General features: G+C 48.3%; 5 protein-coding genes across 5 annotated transcripts; 3 read left to right on the top strand and 2 right to left on the bottom strand.

Annotated features, from left to right (window-relative positions):
- Positions 1-4,670: 4,670 nt before the first annotated feature.
- FPOAC1_006900 (uncharacterized protein) lies at positions 4,671-6,656 on the top strand (the record flags this gene model as incomplete). Its single annotated transcript, XM_044851373.1, has 1 exon — positions 4,671-6,656. One exon carries the CDS (start codon positions 4,671-4,673, stop codon positions 6,654-6,656), a length of 1,986 nt encoding a protein of 661 aa, XP_044710085.1.
- A 533-nt stretch (positions 6,657-7,189) lies between these two features.
- On the bottom strand, positions 7,190-7,953 carry FPOAC1_006901 (uncharacterized protein; the record flags this gene model as incomplete). Its single annotated transcript, XM_044851374.1, has 2 exons — positions 7,190-7,755; positions 7,812-7,953. 2 exons carry the CDS (start codon positions 7,951-7,953, stop codon positions 7,190-7,192), a joined length of 708 nt encoding a protein of 235 aa, XP_044710086.1.
- A 774-nt stretch (positions 7,954-8,727) lies between these two features.
- FPOAC1_006902 (uncharacterized protein) lies at positions 8,728-11,706 on the top strand (the record flags this gene model as incomplete). The annotated part of the gene is made up of 1 exon (XM_044851375.1): positions 8,728-11,706. The coding sequence occupies one exon, from the start codon at positions 8,728-8,730 to the stop codon at positions 11,704-11,706; it is 2,979 nt and encodes a 992-aa protein (XP_044710087.1).
- A 578-nt stretch (positions 11,707-12,284) lies between these two features.
- On the top strand, positions 12,285-13,556 carry FPOAC1_006903 (uncharacterized protein; the record flags this gene model as incomplete). Its single annotated transcript, XM_044851376.1, has 2 exons — positions 12,285-12,831; positions 12,883-13,556. 2 exons carry the CDS (start codon positions 12,285-12,287, stop codon positions 13,554-13,556), a joined length of 1,221 nt encoding a protein of 406 aa, XP_044710088.1.
- Positions 13,557-15,471: 1,915 nt separating this feature from the next.
- On the bottom strand, positions 15,472-17,078 carry FPOAC1_006904 (uncharacterized protein; the record flags this gene model as incomplete). The annotated part of the gene is made up of 2 exons (XM_044851377.1): positions 15,472-15,901; positions 16,006-17,078. The coding sequence occupies 2 exons, from the start codon at positions 17,076-17,078 to the stop codon at positions 15,472-15,474; spliced, it is 1,503 nt and encodes a 500-aa protein (XP_044710089.1).
- Between the last annotated feature and the right edge of the window lie 5,789 nt (positions 17,079-22,867).

A 22,867-nucleotide genomic window follows, 5' to 3' on the forward strand; every position in this document is an offset into this window, starting at 1 on the left:
CCGCTTCCACACCACGACCACAAAAGCAGTAGCGTTTCGTAGACGTCGGTTAAGTTTGAGATCGACATAAACAATGACATGTTGATCTTGATAAGAAGCCCATTTTCGGATCTACGATTGACAGTGGAGTTTTGCCACCACCTGTGTTACATGTTGTCTCATCATGTTACAGAACGCAACAATTTCTTGTCATGCCATGAACGAATGCATTTGCTACTGTCCCACCATGCTATATACAACAACTTGCCCTGAGTGATAAGACCTTAGATGAACCTACTAGAGATACCGGGAAGTAGGCCTCAAGTTTTAGACTAGGATAAAAATGACCTAAGAGTGTTGACTCAGATGGCATGTATTCACCTACCGATTTCGTCTCTTACGCTCAAACTGCCCAACCTTTTGGATCCCGTGAGGTCTGCAGAGCGACTGCAGAGTTACAATTAGATCAACCTGGCGAGTCGCGCACGTGAAACACAACTTGCAGATCTCGCCGCACGACTCGGGGAGAACAAACTGACGTCGTGAAAAGGTGACTGCATGCACGACAAGACCCTTTACAATCCGCTAGATCGACGAATTGAAGAAAGATTGTTGGCTACGACGACGGTCCTTCATTCCAGAAAGACAATCAACTCGAATTGTACAAAAAGTTAAATCTAGGGCTGAACTTGATTCGATGCTCATCGGCAGGCAAGAGAGGAGGGGGTCAAACAAAGTTCAAGCGAACGGGACGCGTATCAAAGCACATGGCGAGTGGAGTTGATCTTTCAAGATCTGAGGGGAAAGAAAAATGGCCATTGATGTGAAGTGAAAAGAGGCTTGCAGTTAGTACATATGTCACTGAACGGCACTTTGGAGGGAAAACTAATGCAGTGCGGTATGAGCCGACACCGGAGAATCAATGATGGGGAAGTGAGACAGTGGGATGCCATCTGGGGTACCACGATTGCTGAAGTGATACATAATAACACAAGCACAAGGTTCGTTGCCATGGTTTGAGATGCCACAAGGGAGGTCTGAAGGGTAAAGACGGCTGACGAAGAAACGTTGAGCTAGCATGACATGAAGGCTCAGTACGATGCAACACTGACAACAAGACAAAGAAACACCGAGGTTTCAGCCTGCAAGCGGTGTGCATGAAGTAGTAGCACCACGAGACAAAGAGATCCATGTATGTGTCTGGTTATCAGCATCTTGGCCGTCTATTCATCGATGTTGGTTGTCAAAAACAAGGCCGGGTCTTGTAGGATAAATTCAAGGGCTAATAGCCAAGAAGCGGATGTCACCTGAGTGCCCGGGGCTCAGGATAAGAGCCGCATTGATTCGACAGGGATAAGCCCGATTCTGGCAGTGTCAGGAGACAGAGAGAGAACTGGATTTCGATACACAAAAGAGCGGAGGTTTGGTTCTATCGTGAAGTGAAATGGCGGAGGTTTAGATTAACAGAGGGTCCCGTGTACAGGGACGGTTCCGGGGATAGAACAAGGGCGGATGCGGTGAGTGCGGGGGATCAACAGGGTTATGTACTGTACCTCACTGTGAACAAGGTACCTAGAGATGAGTATCACCAACTGTTGTTGGCGGTAATGGACATTCAAAAAGTTGAAACTGAGACTGGCTTCTGTCCCGTTGTTCCACAGCATATTTGGTGGTGGTGGAGAAGAACTGTTGAATGCAACGGTTTGTTTGCTATGGCTGCTAGAAGTAAGCATTGCTCAGTCAGATGTTGTCTCTTAAAAGTGATCGCTCTCGGAAGCCGCTGGGGGATCGCATCGAGATGGAGGGTTGGAAAACTGAGAAGAATGAGTGGCTGTCTTGGATGTGACGGCATAAGATTGATGGTGCGTATTATGCATGCAGCAAGCAAACAAGCGCATCGGATGAGATGGATGGATGGGATGGGATGGGAGAGTGTGTGTCGCGTGGGGGATTTTAGTTTGGTAGATTTACCAGAAAAAAGTTAATGTTTCTATTATTGAACTTTGATCACGATAGCTTCAAAAATATCTCGAATTGAAGATATGCTGGCATTCAAAAAATAGAATGCCACGTAATTGATGCCGTGCACATTCTACAATTGTCTCAGATTATCTCCTACAAACTAAGGAAGAGAGGGAGACTTGAGTGAGACGTCTATCAAATTGCACATCATCCACCCTCAACGAAATACACAACAATTATGGCGTTGTTCTGCTGTGCAACACAAGACCTCAACAGTGGTTGCGGCTGGCTGCACTGCAACCACCAGGAAGAATCAGATCTCACAGCGACAAGAGGAAAGGGGGCTTTTTTTTTTGTTCTCTTGAGGCTCTGGCGTTTTAAGCGAAGTTCCGAGAGATGGTGTGAAGTACGACGCCAACACGTACAAGGACGCCCAGTGGGAGAGATAACGGACCTGACGATGGAGGGTTACAGTAAAAATGCCACTTACCTATCCATCCATCTAGAAAGAGTAGATATGAAAGAAATGGGAGAATTTTCTTTCTTTCTGATAGCTTCACTGCCGCTTTTCTTTGACTCGCCACAAAACAGCTGCACGTTTCCGAGTCTTTTTCTGACCCTCAAGTCTAGTTTGTTTCGTTTTCACCTCTTTTGAAGTTTTGTGCATGTCTAGTTTTCGTTTATTCTGACGGCTTGCTGCACTCTATTAGTCTGGACTGAAATGGAGTCTTCGTTTACTGTAGGCACAAGAGGGTAGGTGGTCATCAGAGTTTCGCTTCACTTTGGTTCCAAGATAGTGGATGGATGTGCTGTAAATAGTCGGTGAAGACGACAACTGCAGGAACCAGACTCCCAGAGGGACCTCAGCGGACCCCCGGGGGGCTTGCGGCTTCCGGGGCCGGGCGGGAACACTACAGGAGGGTCCCCGGTGAGCGCGGAAGCGGGTGGCAAGCGTAGTTTTGTTTGTCTGTTCGTGTTAATAGCCTGTGTACAGTACAGTATCAGTGGCAGGTTTTTGAATTATTATCGTGCAGCTTATTATAGGGATGATATGAGATCATCGGGCGGCGCCTGGTCACAGTTTGGTTGGAATTGTTGGACGTGGGGAGCCGTCTTCGGTATCTGCGCTTGTAATTAATCTGAGTCTTTGGGAAAAGGTCACCAGCCTGTGTGAGTTGAAGAGTAAAGCACTGTAGACCCTGAGTCAGACTGTATATATGCCCGGGACATAATCATGACCTCAGCACAGTATTTACTTGACTCTTGACCATCATACACTGTATCTCTACTCTCCTCTCCCCATGTTAATAAAACCCCACCATGAGACTCCAAGACACCCCCACCAAGAATTGGCCTGGGCTTTTGGTGACAGAAACAATAAGACATGGTTCCCACGGGGAATCCGCTTTGATGGCTGGGGTAATGGTAACTATCGTGAGCTTCATGTGAAGATTGCACAGATACTTGTCTGTTGCCCGGTTCATAAGCGAGAAGAAATAGGGGATCGTTATTTTCAGATACGATGATATTTATGGTACCATTTCAAGGCACATGTTGATCCTTATCGCCACCCACTCCAGGTACAGCAGGTCCCTAGATCATCGTTTTTTCGGGGTATGACAAGCGACAAGCTCTATTGGTGCAGTTGTGTTCCAGGGGTCTTCTTTTCTCTGACACTCTCTTCTTTGCCTCGGGAACTGAAGTCCGCCCTACCTACGTCGTCAGATGTAGAGGTGGCATGTCAGAAATAGCCAGACTTGTCCATGTGGTTATTTCTTTCACTTGGCATTTTGGTTCAATGACATGTTCACCTTCAATTTACTTGCTAGATAGACAACTATTTGAGGCAGGTGGAATAATAGATGGATGGCTTGCACTCGGCGATTCAATAGTTTGGGGCGGTATCAATTGAGAATACACTGAGACTGACCGAACTCGAATGGATGACATGGATGTTTGGTTTTAGGTCCTTGACTGAAATGTGAACTTGTGACCGCCGGCGTCGGACGCCAGCCATTTTTCGATTTGTATCCGTACAGCAGTTAGTCTCAATAGTAGGTACCTACATGGGATGGGAGAGACATTGAGATCAAAGCATTCATTCATTCATTCATCATCAATCAAATCAATTTAGGTCTACCCCATGTACCACTTATACTGCCACTGCCTACCGAAACCAGACCAGACCGAACCAGACCAAGACCAGGCCACTGCAGGGCCGCCCAGTCTTATCGGATGAGAAGCTCATGACCCTTTAAAGCCAAAATACCCAAGGTCGCCCACCTAGTTGGTCTCTTGTCTCCATACCTTTCTAATTCCAACCGCTTCTTTCCATCCATACTTTGTCTTGTCGTCACTACACGAGACCACCACACCAGACAAGGCCAGCCTAACTTAACTTTAGTAAACCACCATCACATTTTTTAATCCCTATCGTTACCTTTTTCTCTCTCCTCTTCCAATTTTAAATCTTCTCTACTCTTGCAATTTATTACTTCTATTGCTGTCGAGGTCAATCCCTCCTGTCGCCCTTGTCCAAAACCTAAAACAAGCACTACTCACTTGTTTTTGTCCGCCCCTGCCCCTCTATCACAGGCCAGGCCAGGTGCAACGAAGCAACGCAACGTAATAGCGAACCTACCGAACCAAGTACAACCCAGTCGAGTCCGGCGCACGAGTCATCCAATCCGATCCCTGACCTCCCTCCGTCTTTTCTCTTTTCTTTCATCATGACCACGCCAGAGAAACCTCGGCGACGGTTTGTTCCAGAGCCCATTGAGACTACATTTTCGACAAGTCGATCAAGCAAAACGACAAATGACCAAAACGCAATGCGACCCAATCCAGAACCGACACCGGAGCCTTCTCCTCGCTCGCCATCCCCTGGCCTTCACGAACTGCACCAGCAGCCTCGACCCAAACGACGTTTCGCTCCCCAGTTGATCGAGTCTTCTCGTAGAAGTCGCAGAGTTGGAGATGCAGGTCCCGCGACCAAACCTACAGACAAAACCGACATCACTCCCTACACAAAAAACATCTACACCGCCACAAAACATCGTGGAAGGAGACGAGACGATGCCCACGATTCTCCCTCCAATGGTCCCAGACGTCGCGAGTCCGAAGACGAAAATGTCGTCCAATTTCTCCTCGAGATTGCCGCAAAGGAGGCAGAGCGCCAGATGCAGGAAGCTGCTATGGCTGCTTTCCCCAACAGCCACGTGCGCGAAGGAAATGTAGACCATTTCTACTTCCGCGAGAGTTCAGGAAGTGATCAATCTCCCGAGAGCACTTCTCCTGTGCACGAGCACCACAACCACTCAGGCAAACACCACAAGGTGCGGCGGCAGTCGTCCGACAGCAATCTCGGTTGGTGGCACAAACACATGCAAGAGCATGCCGAGTCCAAGCAGGAACAGCATCATGACGATGCTATGGTTATCGATGAGAAGCCTGGCGAGATGGACGTTGTAGTTGAAGAGCCAGAAACACCGACAATTAAGAAAGATGGGGATATTATAATGCAAAACGACAGAACCGACACGGCGGAACTTGACAAGATGGACCTCGAACTTCCCCCGGATCCGGTGTGGACCACCTCCAATACGCCCCGTGATAGTACTAGCAAGCGTTCATCGATTGGTGTTAGTGGTCCGATTGGAGAGACGCATATGCCGCTGCTTGACACAGAGTCGTATCTGACCGCCGAGCAACGCAACAAGGCCGCGTCGCCGGCACCTGCAGCATCCCGGCATATTGGTGAATCTACCATGCCCTTCATCCCATCGGCGCCGGCCGTCGGATCTGCAGATACTCCCTTTGGCAAATCTTCACAAATACCCCCAGACACCGGCGGTTTTGCGTCGCGCAACGCTGCCAGGCCCTTTGGACGACCATTTGGAGGCTACGGACGTGCATCGCCTGCTCCCTTATCACAGAAGAAGCGTTTCGGTGTCACTCCACCAATGCTCGGCAAAGACCTCGTTTTCAGAAAGTGTCCGTCTCCTAAGCAGACCAAGCTTGAGCCCGATCACCCATTTGCACAACGACATAGTGAAGAGAAGTTTCGGGATGTTTCGGGTCAGAATGGTCTCTGGCGAGGTTACTGCTTCAGATCAGACTCGAACGATCCGTACCTAGTGCCAGCAGACTTGCATGCCCCACCAATGTTGGCTACGCCTAGGCCGGTGGTCACACCCGGTGATGCCTCGCATATTAGCTCTCCACCTTTTACGGACGAGCCTGCCTCCATCAATGGTACAGCCAATGGCCAAGTGAATGGTACTGCAGATAGCCGGACACGGGCCGGCCCCCCCAAGGGGCTCCACATGTTGCATGGCATCAATGAGCGCCTTCAGAAGGAGAAGGCACATGCTGAGCGAGAAGACAAGATTGAGCATGAGTTTGACGACAGCTTCGTTACTCAAGTTTACAACTACTTGTCTCTTGGCTATCCGGCTATGGCACGGGCCTTTGATGGAGAGCTATCACGAATCAGTCTTATGAGCATTGAAGACCTCGAGAAGGATGATGAAAAGCAACTTGCTCAAGGTCACCTTGTCGAGTCCGAGGAGAACAAGCCTCGTGACCAGAGATGCCCTCGATGGCACGCTCTTCAGTCTTATATCAAGGAGTGGGCCAGGCAGCATCCCAACCTTGACAGCATGGACCCTGTTGGATGGGGTGTCCGAGAACGACGAGGCAGCTGGGCTGTTTAAGCTGCATATTCTCTTTTATTTTGCACTTTTACCGATTGCGTGCGCTATGTTCAAGACCTCGATTTACTGAGGAAGCGGATCGATTGATTGTTACTGTTTCGACCATGGATGGGCGTTGCGTTTGCGCAGCATACGAGGTTGTACGTATGCTTGTCTTTCAACATTTACAATAAGCATGGCGGGGCGAGGACGTCCCTAGAGCGGGGTTTGCAGGTTCAAGAGTACCTAGACGAGGATCGAGATACACAAAAGCTGTGTTTTGCAAGGCTTGATTTGAGGTGGATTGTCTAGACATTATGAACATCGTCTAAAAGGCTGAAAGGAGGAAAGATAGAAAAGAAGAAGGGACTTGGATTGGAAGACGGCGTGTTATAAAGGGCATTACTGTACTTGACTGGAGGAGTCTCTAATTGTTAGGTCTCGCTACACGATGGGTGTAGAGAATAGATTTTGCTCTCGTCGGAAAGAATCGAGAGTTTTGTTCATGATCAATGTCTTTTTTGTGATTCCAATATGCTAGATTATGTCTTTAATTACTTTGTAACGGGTTTACCGCTCGCTTCAATGACATTCCATGTTCTTCCACCAACATCAACACTATCATTCTCCTCCAAGGTGTCCTCACCCAAGATCTTCTCAATAGGCAATTCCTCATCACCCATCCTAACCGTTCTCTTCCATCCACCCTCCATCCACTCCCACCTCTCCAACGCAATCTTTTTACCAACTCTGATCAAACCCTGCGCGTACCTTCCCAGCCTGACGACACAACCTCTCACACCCTTCTCTTCATCCTCAGTTTGCAAAACCAGCGCTCTTACATCTGTTTCTCCCGGTATAGCAGTAGGCGTAGCATCATGCCAGAGTTCCTCATACGCTGTATCAACACCCGTGTCTGGATTCACCATACTTCCCTTCTCAAGTGTGAGATCCTCGCCAGGCTGCGGATACATGAAACCCGCGTCGTTTACCAGTTCACGCGAGGATATCCATTGGTGAAATGTTGAGTGAGATGTCAAAGCACCTGAAGGGTCGGGTTTACGAGTTGACACTGTTGTACCTGCTATAGCCCAATCCAGACGGGAAAAGGGTAACTTGTCTAAGCATATATGTGTTAGTTAAAATCCCGTGAGTATGAGATGAAGTGTTTTATACCGGTTGAGTCATTGTCTGATAAGAGGATTCGTAGATCGACGAAACGTTTTAGTCTTGGGCTTGTGATTACGAGGGTTGTTGTTGGCTCGCTGGGTTCGTCGGGGAGCCAGCGGATGAACTTTCTTATAGAGATTGTGCCCATTTTTGTGGTTGTTCGTTGGTGATGATGATTGAGGAAGGGAAGTATGTGATTGGGGTTGAGGTGAGTATGAGGGGTGGATGCGGGGGCGGAATATGAGCGGAATAGAGAGATACTGCTCAATTTGGATAGCCTCGGAATTATCATTGAGGATTTGCTATGGATATCTTGTATGTAAACTTCAGGCTGTATGAATTAAGATAATTTGGTATTATTTTATAAACGTCTTGTTTTTTCTTGAGACACTTGGCTGTTAGGCTGTCTGGTCACTGTCGTGAAGGACCTATCCACACGGGTCTTTGGCCTCAAACTTGGACCCTGAAATATTTCTCGCAGCTCTATCATTTCAGGGTTTGACACTTTGAACAGCCGAATCAACAACAGCGCAAATAAGAAATAACCGACTCAAACACGCCACTCGACCGGAGAAAAACCAACGATGGACCCATCGGCGGATTCTTTCTTGTTTCGCTTATTCACAAGGCGTTCAATAGTTTCACAGACCAACCCAATCTAGACTCGGTTTCGAAGCGAAAAAGGAAACCGCAGCGGAGCTATTGAACAGCAGCTGAATAAATCGACCAAAACATCTTGGCCAAGACTGTTGGAAATTTCCAATAATGCCAGGGGTGGACTTCAAATACAGGGTCTTCGGGAGAGGCGGCGGGTGGCAGACGATATATATCGTGGGTCTGCTCATCTTGAAAGTATTCATCTCTTCACCTGTCTTTTGTTGTTCTTAGCCTCCTTTTGGCTTATCCATTCTTTACTTACAGGATGCGTTCAGTATCTGCCCTCCTGGCTTTGGCGGTTGCAGGCTCGTTTGAACTCGCGGCTGCAAGCAAATGCAAGCCTTCTTCGTCTCTTCAGATAGATACGACAGCACAATCTACTTCCATCACCAGTGGAACAGCAACAAAGTCGACACCTGCCTCTCAAACCACTGAAGGACCCATTGTCATCACTAATGCTGTGACCAATGGTGACTTTGGAGGTTATGACCCTTCCGCTGATGGCGGTATCTATGCCTTCCAGGCTGGTGGCGATGCCAAACTTCTCCAAGGCCCCGGTCATCCAGGCCCAAGTGAAGAGAGGAACTGCGTACAGCTCAAAACGAGTCCCACTCGCAAGCGACAAACACCTCCCGAAAACCCATGGATTCAGCAGCAGCTTGAACAGCTAGAGCCAAGCGACTATACCGTTCGCTTCTGGTACTCCGTCGTTAAGAACGATTTGGCTGATACATGTCGTATCGAGGGTTACTATGCTGGCCAGCAGTTTGGTGCAACTCCATACTTTCCTGTCGTTACCGGTAATGGTGATAAATGGCTGGAGTTTGTTGACAACATGGCTGTTACAACTGACAGTGGGATGATTCGATTTGAACTTGTTTGTATAGATGGGGGCTCTGCGGAAGCTTATTTTGACCAGGTTTTTGTGTCTAACAAGATCGGTGATGAGTGGGTTGATGGCATCTCACTGTTCTTTCCTACCTCTAAGCATGCGGCTACTGTTGGTCCAGCTCAGACTAGCACAGCTCTTCCTGTTGACACTGCTGTTACGAGCAGCATCGACGTCGAGACATCGGATATTCCTACAGCCGAGCCTTCGGAAGCACCCACTACCACGTATGAAGCTTCAGTAACCGACAAGACAACGGACACGGCCTCCAAAACTGCAGCATCATCTGCTCCTACCAGTACAGGCGATGGAGTGACTCCATCCGGTCCCAAAGTCTGCGCAAAACTTGGCGCTGGCGCTGCTGGTCGGGGCTGCGCCAAGAGACCATACAGCAGCAAGCAAGGCTACAAGCGATTCGGCGGAAGCAAGATTACCAAGGAGCAATGCGCCGCTCTCTGTCTATCAGACACAAAGTGTCTGAGTTTTGAGTGGCTCTACTATGGTAGCGGCTGCGCAAACACATGCAATCTTTTTGCCACGGAACTGGCCGACATACCTACCAACGGAGGTTCCGACTCCGCCTGGGCCTATGACCGAACCTGCATTCAAGAAGACGAGTGCTCTGAACAACCTTCTGGAACCGTATGCGTTAACGTCAACGCTGATACTCCTGCCAAGTCCTGTACTCAGATGCAGGGTGTAGCCAAGGCGTGTGCTAAACCCTTCCTCACAGCTCCTACCAGGGGATTTTGTGGTCTTACTAATGAGTGTCGCGATCTCTGCGCCAAGTACCCTTCGTGCAAGTCTTATTCGGCTTCATATGGAAGCTGTAGTTTGTATGATGCTAGGTCTTCCGAGGTTGCGGAACCTTCGAATGCGTATAGCTTCTTTTTCGACATGGACTGTCATGCTTGTGGAGCGGGAAATGCTTATTTTGATTATATCACGCGTGGTCAAGATCTGGATAACATGCCCAAGTGGACATGCCCTGCCGAAGAGAAGAAGACGACTTCGACTCTGGCTGTCTTGACAACTGCCGAGTCGTCTGCTGTAACTACTTCGGGCGCGGAGGCAACCACTAGTGTAGGCCCAACAAACGACAACACAGTGACCACATCTGCGCCAAGCTCTACTGTCGCATCTCCTTCTGCTACAACTTCAATCTGCCCCAACGGCGTCCCATCCCCCGGGCTCTGCTCTAGTGCAAACCCAGTACCATCAAAGGCACTCTGTGGAAAGCGTGGCTGGCCTCAATTCATCGACGCTTACGGCTATGGCCTTGACGACAGACCCAACCAGCGCTCTGTCGAAGACTGTGCTCTCATCTGCAAGACCGATCATGGGTGTCTGGCCTTTGGTTTCGACGATAGTCAGCCTAGACTCAAGTGTCTGCTCAGTCCATCTGATTTGGAGGATGCTTCCGTCGATGAGAACTCTGGTAGTAATGCTGTATGGTACGATATGAAGTGTATGGACTGCAAGGTATGCGGCGAGGAAGAAACTGATCCTACGCCTTCACCACCTGAGCTGGGCTGCCAAGTTCTCAGCAACAACGCTGGCTGCAGATACAAGGAGAATGGCGAATGGCCTATCGGTAATAATGGAAGAGGAGTGACTGGCTACACCTGTCACAGTAACGGAAAAATCACCCTCGGAGAACCCTTTTCAGCAGATACTGCGACCTGGCCGCGGCAGGGGTCTGAAATCCAGTGCACGGAGACATGCTTACAGCTCGAGAACTGCAAGTCTTCGGCGTTCAACAGAGATACACTCCGCTGTGAGTTCTTCAGCACATCTCTTCAAGATGCTGGGTATAGATTCCGCGATGGTAGTAATGTGTGGTATAACGACAACGCATGCTTTGACTGCTCAGGACTGTGCAAGGAGCCTCATCGGGAGGAACATACTGGGACTGAGAGCGTTCCTTTCTTCCCTCCGCCTACCGAGGCTCCAACGACTATGAGGACCTCTACCCGCCCTGCTGGTGAAGAACCTCCAACCAAAACTACGTCCGCTGTCAACGAGGTCACTACATCAAACGCCCCACAAACCGAGCCCACAACCTGCGCCGTGCCCTTGGCTTCTCTCAGCGATAGCGTTACGTGCGGTCTTCCAGGTGTCAGCAACGCAGCACAATCCAAACAGATCGACGGCTTCTTGATCAAGGTTACAGGAACACTAGAGAAATGCGCTCTTGAGTGTTTGAAGATTGCTGAATGCAAGGGCTTCGTTTTCCAGAAAGACACCACCAAGTGCAATGTTTTTACAGCCGGAACTGCTGAGTTGGAGTTGATTTATCATCCCCCATCGGCTGATCGATTTTATGATAGGGATTGCTTCAAGTGTGGATCTTGACGGGGTCTCGGACATTTATCACGACATGTTATACGGACGTGCTTCAATAAGGCTGGAAGAACTTGGGATGAAAGCCCACTTAATTGTAACATATTTCCATGTATTTCGAGTCAACTTCCTATATAGGCGTTTAAAGCGATGAAGCATTTCTTCAGCCAAGCACATGCTCCACGTCATGTCACCCGGTAATAAGCCCAAACTACCATCATGAAACACAGCCAAGAGTCACTTGTTCAGCGATAACCGCCCAGACGTTTCATTGTTTCCACTGTTTATCTGAAGAATATGGAGAACCGCTCTCTTGGCGCCGGGTTGGTCGGCTGCCCAGGCGGCAATATTGCTGTCCTCCAAACATAGTCCGAAGCCTGAGGCTCCTGGGCATTAGAGTTAATCTTAACGATACTTCAATGTCTTGGCCGCGGAGAAGATATATTTAATTATATATGTCCCTTTGTTTCGATGTGTGAATGTCTTGTTATCTCACTGTCTTTTACCATTCACTCTTTTGATCAGTTTGTTTTTATCTTCATTCTTTTATCTAGTCTATCGTTAAAACGGCCGTGCCGAAAACCATCATCATGAAGCGATCCGTTCTCATCTCTCTTATCCCTGCGGTTCTTGGCTGCGCCAATATCAAGTCCAATGCATGCGCCATGTCCGTCGCAGCCAATGTTGCTGGTTGCGCCGACGTGAACGATTCTTCGTCTGTCCCCGAGTGGGCTTCTGGTTGCTCCAAGAAGAGCTTGATCAAGGAATGCGAGTGTCAGTACACCGCCGGCGGTGACGCTGAAGCTCCCGCGCCAGCTCCTGCTTCTACAACTCTTGCTACTCGTGTTGCTTCCGCTGTGCCCGAGGCTACTGCCGAGAAGCCTGTTGAGTCTGCCCCTTCTGCTGGTGGCGCTGTCGCTGGAGGTAGCTGTGGTGCTGCCGAGGTTGACCAGCTTGTTGGCTATGGTGATGGCACCACTGGAGGTTCTGGAGAGCCTGTTGTTGTCAAGTCTTGCTCTGAGCTCAAGTCTGCTCTTGGAAACGGTGGTGTTATTCACATTGATGGTCAGCTTAGCGGCTGTGACATTATGGAGGTTCCTAGCGACACCACCATCGCCGGTCTCGGTTCCAACTCTGGTAAGTAAAGTATCCCAAAGCAAAGAAATGTGTACTAAGACACGCCCTCAGGTCTCACCGACAGTGGTTTCCGCATCAAGAAGGTCAGCAACGTCATCGTGCGAAACCTCAACATGCACAACCCCCCTCAGAAAATGGATCTCATCGACATTGAGAGCTCAACCTACATCTGGATCGACCACAATGTGTTCTCGTCCGAGGGTATCAGCGGGGACAAGGACTACTTTGACGGCCTCCTCGACGCCAAGCGCGGCTCCGACTTCCTCACCTTCTCATGGAACAAGTTTGTCGACCACTGGAAGGCTAGTTTGATCGGCCACAGCGACGACAACGGCTCCCAGGACACTGGCAAGCTGCACGTTACATACCACCACAACTACTGGAGCAACATCAACAGCCGAGCTCCCTCTATCCGCTTCGGAACCGCACACATCTACAGCAGCTGCTACGAGGACCTTCCCACTTCTGGAGTCAACTCTCGCATGGGCGCCAAGGTTCTTGTCGAGGCGACTGCTTTTGTCAACGTCAAGAAGTCCATCATTACTAACCTCGATTCTCGCGAGGACGGTTTCGCTGTTGAGAAGGATAACCTGTTTGAGAACAGCGAGCCGGCTATTACACAGGAGCAGGAGTTTACGCCTCCTTATGAGTACACCACTGACCCTGCTGATTGTATTTGTGGACTTGTCAAGGCCAAGGCTGGCACTGGTGTCATTACTGCTTAAGCGGAGAGTTAGTGGATGTCTGAAGATGGATGTTTACTGGGTTTTTCTTCCCACAAACAGTATTACTTAGATCTTAATTCTAGACACTTTCCATTAGTCGCGTACTGTCCATTTCACGTGCTTTTGATATGAAGAGGACCCTGATCGTCCCGGTGATTGAGTGGGCGTGTTTGATATGGCTCTGGTTGTACTCACAAGGCTCTGTCAGAGAAGTTACGCCTGACTTGAGAGTTAAACAAGGCATTGAACTGGCAGTCGATGCAAGACTGATTTGGAATTGGCAGAGTGCGACGTAACCCTTGACCACGTGGTTGACTACATACTATGTAGGCGCAGATCCTCGGCTTCATCCGAGTCAATGCTACCACATACAATACTCGATCATAAACATGACTGTCTATTACTGATAAGTCTTGTTTGTGCTGCCTCTACGTCTTGATTGAGGGAATCACATGCCGTGATAATAATGATGCATCATATCAGCGTTGATTCAACCATACGTCAGGCGAAGAGGAACCTGTAACGTACACATTGCCAAACCAAAACCAGGGTAATTGAAGCAAACAGCGGCAAAGTCAAGTTGGAGACATGACAGGTATGCGGAGAGATGATAAGAAAAAGCAACAAATTGGAGAAACCAACCGTCTTGTGTCTTTATCTTGCAATACCAGGTTGGAATACCCACCCACTAGACTATTCTAGAAGATCAAGCTTTACTCTACGACCGGCTAAATGCATTGTCTAGGTTGGATTGTCTCGTATTCAACGCCATTCGTTGGTGGCAGCATTCCAATTCAAGCTTTTCGGGAGATTAACCAGACCTGGCAATAGCTGCTGCTGTTAAGACACCAAGATTAGGTTGCAGACAACCATCTATTCATACCCTTGGCTAGGTTGCCTATTGACTTCTGTATGCAGTAATTATCCGGGAACAGGGAGACTGTTCCGCCTGTTGGTGGGCATTTCTCAATAAAGCCACCACGATAATTCACAAAAACGCCATTCTCAAAAGATCGACATGGGACAATACAACTCCGACACCCTGGTTATAAAGGAAAGTAAGACAATACAGAGTTAATGCAACGCGATTAAGAAAATACGACAATCAACGGGTGGCTGCTGGAGCTGAAATAATAGCCCTGCAAGACAAGAGCACAACATGTCAACAAAAATGAACCACTCTGACTTTATGAGTCGGTAAGCGTAATTAATACCTTGTACTTAAGCTTATAGGTTGGCTGTCGATCATTCACCTACTGGAATGTCCCAAGTGTCACTTCTTAGGCTATTGCGAGACGACGTGTCTCGAGGATCGACTTTATCCAAATCTTACAAAACGGATAAGACGGCATTCTTGCTGCGACTGGGGTTTGGTTGGCAGATCTTCATCTTGATCTTTGCTCCATCCCTGTCGCTGCTGCAGGGCCTAGTCTAGACTTCTATTGTATTGCAAAAGGTCCCTGTACGATGCGAGTGAGTGGCTTTTGCTTCCGATGGGTTAGTTTTTGTATGTCTTTGTTGGTTGAGTTGTTAATTCGTGGCTTTAATTATGTGTTTCGTGTGCAGGGCTAGGATATCCAACAGTAAGCCTCCTGCAGGATAATCCTCACTAGATAAGCAAACATTATGCATGCAAGGAAACGGAGGAACAGTATTGCCAAAAGCTCTAACCATGAATGGCTCATTCGTAATATTGAGATGTCAAAATGTCTAAGTCTCATAGCCCAAAGATCAACAAACTCTAGAGAACATATTTTCCCAAAATGAAAAGCCTTTTCATACTCTAGGCTCTTTCGTGATTTCATAATCCATTTCGCTGTGATATCCAAATAAACGCTTAACATATATATATAAATAGTAACGATTATCTTGTAAGATGTTCTGCAAGATATCGCCTCCGACACAAGCCCGTGCTTTAGACGGTATATCGGAAAAAGGTGGCATTGTCACCAGAGTTCTGCTCCAACTCCTTCTCGGCGCGGGTGTACTCATGAGGAGCCTTGTGAGTCTGGTCACGGCGGGCGTTCTCGCGGCGGAGGTAGATGGTCATGAAGATGCTGAGGATGCAGCTCATGGTGGTGGTAGCGACAAGGGTCCAGTGGCCGCTTCGGTAGTTGGGACCGTCGTCCTTGCGGTAAACAAAGCCAGAGATGGCACCACCGAGGTTACCGAAGCCAACGTGCATGGCAATACCGACACCACGCTTGAGGGAACCACCGATGTTGTTGCCGTTCCAGGCGACACCCTGGGGAACGTTGGGGTAGATACCGCAGGTAATGAGGAAAGCAGCAAAGTACTTGGCGCCGTGGGAGTCGACAGTGGCGAGGATGATGAAACCAACAATACTATTCAGAAAGTGTTAGTGAATCTGTTATTCTAGACAAGCATGCCAAGTCGGGAGATCACCCGGTCTAGAACCTTGGCATATTGGAGAAGTAGAAAGACTTACGCGACAATGCAGAAACCAATCATGTAGATACCACGCTGACCGTGCTTATCAGCAGCGAAACCGCCACCGATGGTGAAGAGACAGGCGACAACGTAGGGAGGGACAGACATAAGCTGAGCAACCTCGTTGGTGTAGCCAAGACCCTTGACGATAGTGGGAAGGAAGATAGAGATGGAGTAGAGAGGGGTGTAGATGCCAATGGTGATGATCATGTGAACCCAGATCTTCCAGTCCTTGAGAGCATCCTTGGCGAACTTGATATCGAAGGCGTCGGACAGAACAGAGCGATCCTCTTCAAGACGACGGAGAACCTCCTTGCGCTCAGAGTCGTCGAGGAACTTGGCAGTATCGGGGTAGTCGTGCATGACGAAGAAAGCCATGACAGCAAAGACAAAAGTCAAAAGACCCTCAATGATAAAGATCCAAGCCCATCCATCGAGACCACCAACACCGTCCATCTCCATGACACCACGGGCAAAGAGACCACCAAAGGCACCGGCAGCAGTAGCAGCAGAGAAGAAGATGGCCATGCGAAGACCGCACTCGTGACGCTTGTACCAGAGAGTAATGTAGTACGTGATACCAGGGAACAAGCCACCCTCAGCAAGACCAAGAGCCATACGAGAAGCGAGGAAACCGCCAAAGTTGTGAGTGATACCCATGAGGGTAGTGCAGATGGCCCAGGCAACCATGATGGAGGGAATCCAGATGGAAGGGCGGAAACGCTTCATGGCCATGTTGGAGGGGATCTCGGCGGCGACATAGAAGGGGAAGAAGACGGCGACGGCGATGTTGTAATCCCACTTGCCAGTCATGCCCAGAGCATCCTCGAGGCCGGCGAGCTTTGCGTTTCCGATGTTGGTTCGGTCGAGGAAGGAGAGAAGGTAGAGGAGAGCAAGGAAGGGGAGGAGCTTGACGTCCATCTTGCGTAGAAGACGCTTGGTGGCGGGCTCATCGAAGATCTCTTGTGAGGCATCTTCGTGAAGAGAGACGGCCTTTTCAAAGTCGACCTTGTCGGTGGATGAGTTGTCTGTTTGGTGGACAGCCACCTTGTTCTCTCCTTGGGGGAACATTGTAGGCAGAGACTTTAGATGAAGAAGAAAGAAAAGAGGAAGAGAGAGACAGGGAAGTGTCCTCAAAAGAAAAAGGAGGATGAGAGAGGAGGAGACGAATGCTTCTGATCTGGAGAACGGATCTGGGGGGAAAACCTGGGGAAGGGGTCAGACTTTATACCGGATGAATGTGAGATGGGAGAGTCCATGCCCATCCATATCAGCACAATACAATGCAATACTATACAGGCTTGTCATGTTTGGTTTGCCATTAGATTCATGGCTAGCCCTTTTCGCAAAGCCTCCGTAGTGGTTGTCTCTCTTTACTCCACCGCACGAACGGCAACTAGTCTACTAGCAAGGGTAGTTAATTTGAAGACCAGAGATAAAGTACATATTACTACTGCAATCTCAAAAGGTAAAAGAAGGATGACCTCCAACTTTGGGGAGTGAACAAGGATGTACTGTACTTGCAAGGGATTGTGTCTCTCCACTCACACCCACTTCCCCATGTCCCCCATCTCTGGCTAGATAACTAGTAAGTTAGTGGGACTTTTACCCCATGCTCTTAGTCTCTCTCTATTGTATTGTTCCCCCGCCCTTGACAAGAATGAGACAACACCCGGAGACTAATGGCCGGCCCCCAAAGGCTCGCTTCTCTCTGTATTTTGCCAAGAAGAGATCCACACTTGTCCAGACCTTGATCCGTCTTATGTGTTCAGTACGGATACGCGAGAGAGCAAAGGCAAAAGATAACCAGGAATTGAGAAGGGCTGGTTGTCTGGGAGTACCAAGTGTTTCATCGTACGAGGAAAAATGTGTCTGTTGGTGGTTCTTTGCCGATCTTGTACGAGTAAGAGGTATCCGTAAGTCCAAGAGATTTCCAAGCTGTCAGCCAAGCTCGACAAAAAGCTTGTCCCAGCAACATCCCTGACTGTTGGGATGTGCCAAGTCGGTACTGGGCTAATAGCCCTCCTTTAGCACAGAGCACCCAATGCGACCCTCCACCAACAACGGACTTTAGAATGCCAGGCTGAGTTGAGGCCAGACAACAGGTAAGATGGGCAATTTGCCGTCCGTACCGACGGGATTCTTGTCCCTCGTGGTTGAGTAGCAATGAGGTTGGTTACATGCACTACGAAGAAGCATCGAAGTTTCTGCATATCGAGATTTGTTTGTTTGTTTGCTTGATCAATTTCCACAGAGACAGAACACGAGGGTCTAGATTCGGTGCGTCGTAGAATGTACTCAGGCACGAGGTTCCATCACGTAGAACCGACACCCAAGTCGGGTAGTAGCAAACGTATCCCCCCCAAGTGACCAACTAAATCTCCATCAAGATCTACGATAGGAGATGTCAGATTCGTCAGGGCAAGATGCTCTTCTCCAAAGAATATCAAGACAGTACTCCAAAGAGCCTCAAAACGTAGGGGCTTGCCCTCAACGGCGTCGGCTATCGTGACAGCCGTAGCTCATATCGGATCAATGGAAGCAGTCTCTTTTTGACCTAGTTTGGTATTCCTTAAGTTAAGCTTCCTTGAAAGTCTTGGTTCTAGAGGGAGGGAGGGACGCCACGCACATGGCAAGCCGCGTATGGAGGTGTGATGGATGAGTGAGGGGAAAAGTCTGGATGTTTAGAGATGTGAGCTAAAGAGATAGAGATTGTTATTGTTGTAATGGTGGTTGGTAGGGAAGAGTAGGTAGGTAATCTCTAACCCCAGACTGGGTCACTTTGCGGGGGAATAGACTAACTGGTCCACTACAAATTTGGGCTGATTACCGCGCTTGTGTGTCTTATTTGCAGGGGACTTTAGTGGATGGATGCCCCGGCGAGGTTGGGACCAGGGCTTGTTCGCCACTGTTTTTAATAGGACATGTTGGTGGACGAGATGGGACACATTTCAAACTCCATCGACCGGTCGACTCCCGAAATGGCCCCATCTAATAAAGAATCTGGGGAACGGAAGATGAAGTGACCTGAGTAAATAATAGATTCCGGGGAAGCCTGTTTGAATAGAATACGGGGTGCATTTTGACATATGATCTCAAGTCTATGCTGTACCTAGATCAAGTAGTACATGGTGATGGCTTCACTTGACTGGTGCAATTATTTGGAGTCATCGCTAATTGTTAGACCTCCGCACGTCCGGTTCATTTGTCATATTATCCTCGGCTAAAGCCCAAAGCAACATTCTCCAAGTAACTCTGTTTCTCTTCTCTTACCGCCTAAACTTGGAGTAAGGACAATTCCCCAACAGCAGAACCTTACATAGAAGATGGAGGGCAGAGAGTACAAAGTAACTACAGTACAAGGGTTGGCCCTTGTCGCAGTAGGCGCAGCACTAACTACTCTAACCCATGGACGCATGTCGTGTCGTATCCCGGCTAAGATACCGGATGTTGCAATTTGTGATAAAAAGGACAAGGACATTAAATTTCTGTTCATCACATGGCATTGGATGATGTACAGTTTCTTCTCTGGAAGTGAGTTAAGCTTGATAGTAGTATCCACTGATCCTCGACGCCGGTGTTTTGTTAGAAGCCGAGTAGATATCGGTACATATCTCGGATGCAGAACATGAGACCATATTATGGATGAATGGTCTGAGAATGAGTCAAGTACCGACAGAATCTCACTCTTGATCTCAATCTCATCTCTCTTGTCTCCATCTCCGCATTCTTTACCCCAGACATTACTAAAAAGAATAAACAAAACAAGGCAGTTGAACCGGGAAATAAAGTCCTCATTAGCTTGACTCTACTGACTCTTAGCTCACGCGTCTCTACTCTTTTTCTCGGCCTTAACCGCCCCCCAAAAGCAAGTAAATGACACCATCTTTAGCGCTATCCTATCAGCACTCGTCATGCCCTGAAGTGATGCTCCCAAAGCCACGTTTTGTATGTCAGATCACCCACCATTTGATTCCGCGCTTTTTGCCTCTCATCACTGTTCTATTCCGCACATGATGAGGCTAGTTCTTCTCTACCTTCTTCTTTCTGCCTTCTGCTTGTCATTGGGTTGCAAAATGGCGTTTACTCTGACATGCGTGTCGACGCTTTTGCTTGTTGATATGTCACTGCCAATAGCAGTCTTTGTTTTATCTCTGGTCAAGAGACAACCTCCATCTATCGAGTCTGACACCTTTTTATTCGTTACATTGTATTGTCCACGTTTTTGACATGTAGAATCTGCAGATAAGCTGTAGACACGCAAACGTGTGCCATCCTGTTGGGTTCTTACGTCTTGAAGACAGTTACATCAGACCATTCTCCAACGATTATATGATCCCTCCAACGCCAATGCTTGGCCCTGCCCAATACTCCGAGCTATCCGTCGTACCGCTCTCTCAAAGCCCAGACTTTTTACCCTAGATTGCGGGGATCTTGGCGGAGAGTTTCTCCTCACAACTAATAACATCGACATGGATCAGTGCGGACGTTAAGCTTGGCGGGATGTTTACTAGTGATCGAAACTCTGTTGCGTTTAAACCGTCCAACGGCACGCCCGATGGACGTCGGGGATCAAACTGCTCACGACTTCTTCCCACACACCACCACTTCGGTCTTCATTGTCCAGACCCTCTTACCCCAGTTTCAGCTGTGGCAAGCCAACCTTGCAAATATGGGATCATGGCTGCCTTGTTTTAGTGCAAGCCACTGTGAGCGGCTAAAATTGACCTTTTAGTTGGAGTCAAGATACTAGTTTATGCTCAACACTATCCAGTTCTCTCGTGAAATCAACTTGGTCAAAGTAGGTGGCTTTGCTCTTGAGACAAGTCTTATCGTCTTTACGACACCAACTTCTTTGACAATGATCTCACTCGGCGAAGCTCCGAACATGACTGGCGGATCCCGTCACCATATCCGAAGGCTGAGGAATCATCACTATGCTAAAAACAGACTTCTGCAATTCCAACCGAGTCTCTGCTACGTTGGTGCTGTAGACCTACCCCATCAACTTGTTGGGAAACCTGGGGAAGTCTGGGGTATCCCTCGGGGCTCTGATGCACGCAAGCATTGATAAGGGTTACCCCAGATGCATAGACGCTACCAGCTGCTCGGCGAAAGCCCGTATACCGAGACCAAGAGCCACAATCATGCCATGAATCAGGGGCCAAGAGGATCAGTTGTGAATTAGGAGCCTGCTTCGAATTTCCGTTTCGGGATGAGTAACTGCGCACCATCTATCATGTTCTGGACTTTGGGATGTCGCAGGCAGTCCAGTTGAGGCTATTGAATTGATATGTGACTGTTGACGGTCGAGAACAAACTGACTCTTTGACCAAAAAATCTGGACTTAGTGAGCTACTCCGGGCTTTGGAGGTGAGTTCTGGTGGCCTTGAGACGGACCGCAAGTTATGTCCTTTCCCTGATTTGACTACGACTTGATTACAAGGGATCAAGACTAGAAACCAATCCAGTGAATTATTCGAAATTCTTGTTTACTAGCAGAAGAATGTGTGCTTTATTTAACTGCTTTCTAATTGAATAGACCACTCCGATTGTCAAAGGTAGTAACCTGTGGTCTATTCCATGTTTCGCGTTTTCAACTCTCAGTGACACTGTGTGTTATACCAGTGACTCAAATGGTAGATAGACTTATCACAAGCACTCTGAAAGGTCATAAAATGTCTTAGTTTAACCTTGAGTAACAGTTTCTGATGGGAAAGCGTATTTATGTGTTGGTTCGGCTGAGTGTTGATTTTGTGTTATCGGATGAATGGGCCGCGGTTAGAGGAAGACAACCGGACCGAGGGAATCGATCAATCCTCTATTACTAGCAAATACTTCCAAATCTTTGATCAAGTTTTTCTTCTCGCTTTTTGCTTCTTGAGCCTATGTTCTACCAGAAAAAGATTTGCTGCTTTGCTATAAACCATGGCAGTAAACAAAGGCCACTCGCGAATACAATACCAGTTCTATGCAACAACTACCTAATGCACTGGACTGTTTCTACCATAAAGAAAAATCCCAAATCAACTATTCTATCTACCGAAACGACGATTCGATTCACGACCGGCCATTGAATATCAAGTCAAGTCTCTGCTTTCCCTCGCCGTCGATAGCATCCTATCCATGCCTGTTCCACACTGCACTTGAACGACATCCTCCTGGATATAAGAAAAAGACAATGATTATGTTGTTTTGGCCTTCTAGAGAACGATAGTGATTCACTGACAAGACTTGCCGTTATTCAGCGAATTCTAATAAACAGATAACAGCACTGCCTCGCCTAGGTTCGGATTTCCCCTTGCCTCCCAATCCTCGTATCGTTGCCCATGCCGGTCTGGCACGCCGAGTCTCGCCCGTCCAACAGCGATCCTTATCGAGTATAACCTCAACATCTTCCACAAGTCTGCCGGATCGCGGTTGCTCATGCTGTTGCGCAGCCCACGCACAAGATTCGGCAATACGGCACCCTCCGCGTTACTACGATCGACGATGAGCTATAAGTGCTACTTAGATCAGGCTCAAGCGTTGTACACAAAGAGCATGAAGGAACTTGACACAATGTGCAATAACCGGAACGGGCGAAGATGATTGAATAGATTGCAATACCAAAATGCACCTATCCAGATACAGCAGTAACTTATCGTTTCTGTTGAGCTTGGCTACACTGAGCCACAAGGTATGCTCCATGACGTATAGAAGTCATGGAGTGTTTGGACCAAATAGAGTATGAGGTGATACTGGCCAAGGCCTGACTTGGATTTCATCTCTGATACTCCCAGTAGCTAAATATGTTTATAATCTCAGTTCACTGCTAATATTATATGATCTGTCTACCACAATCGCGAATCCCATGCTTC

This window comes from Fusarium poae, chromosome 2 (assembly GCF_019609905.1).
Source record: "Fusarium poae strain DAOMC 252244 chromosome 2, whole genome shotgun sequence".
NCBI classification, from domain to species: domain Eukaryota; kingdom Fungi; phylum Ascomycota; class Sordariomycetes; order Hypocreales; family Nectriaceae; genus Fusarium; species Fusarium poae.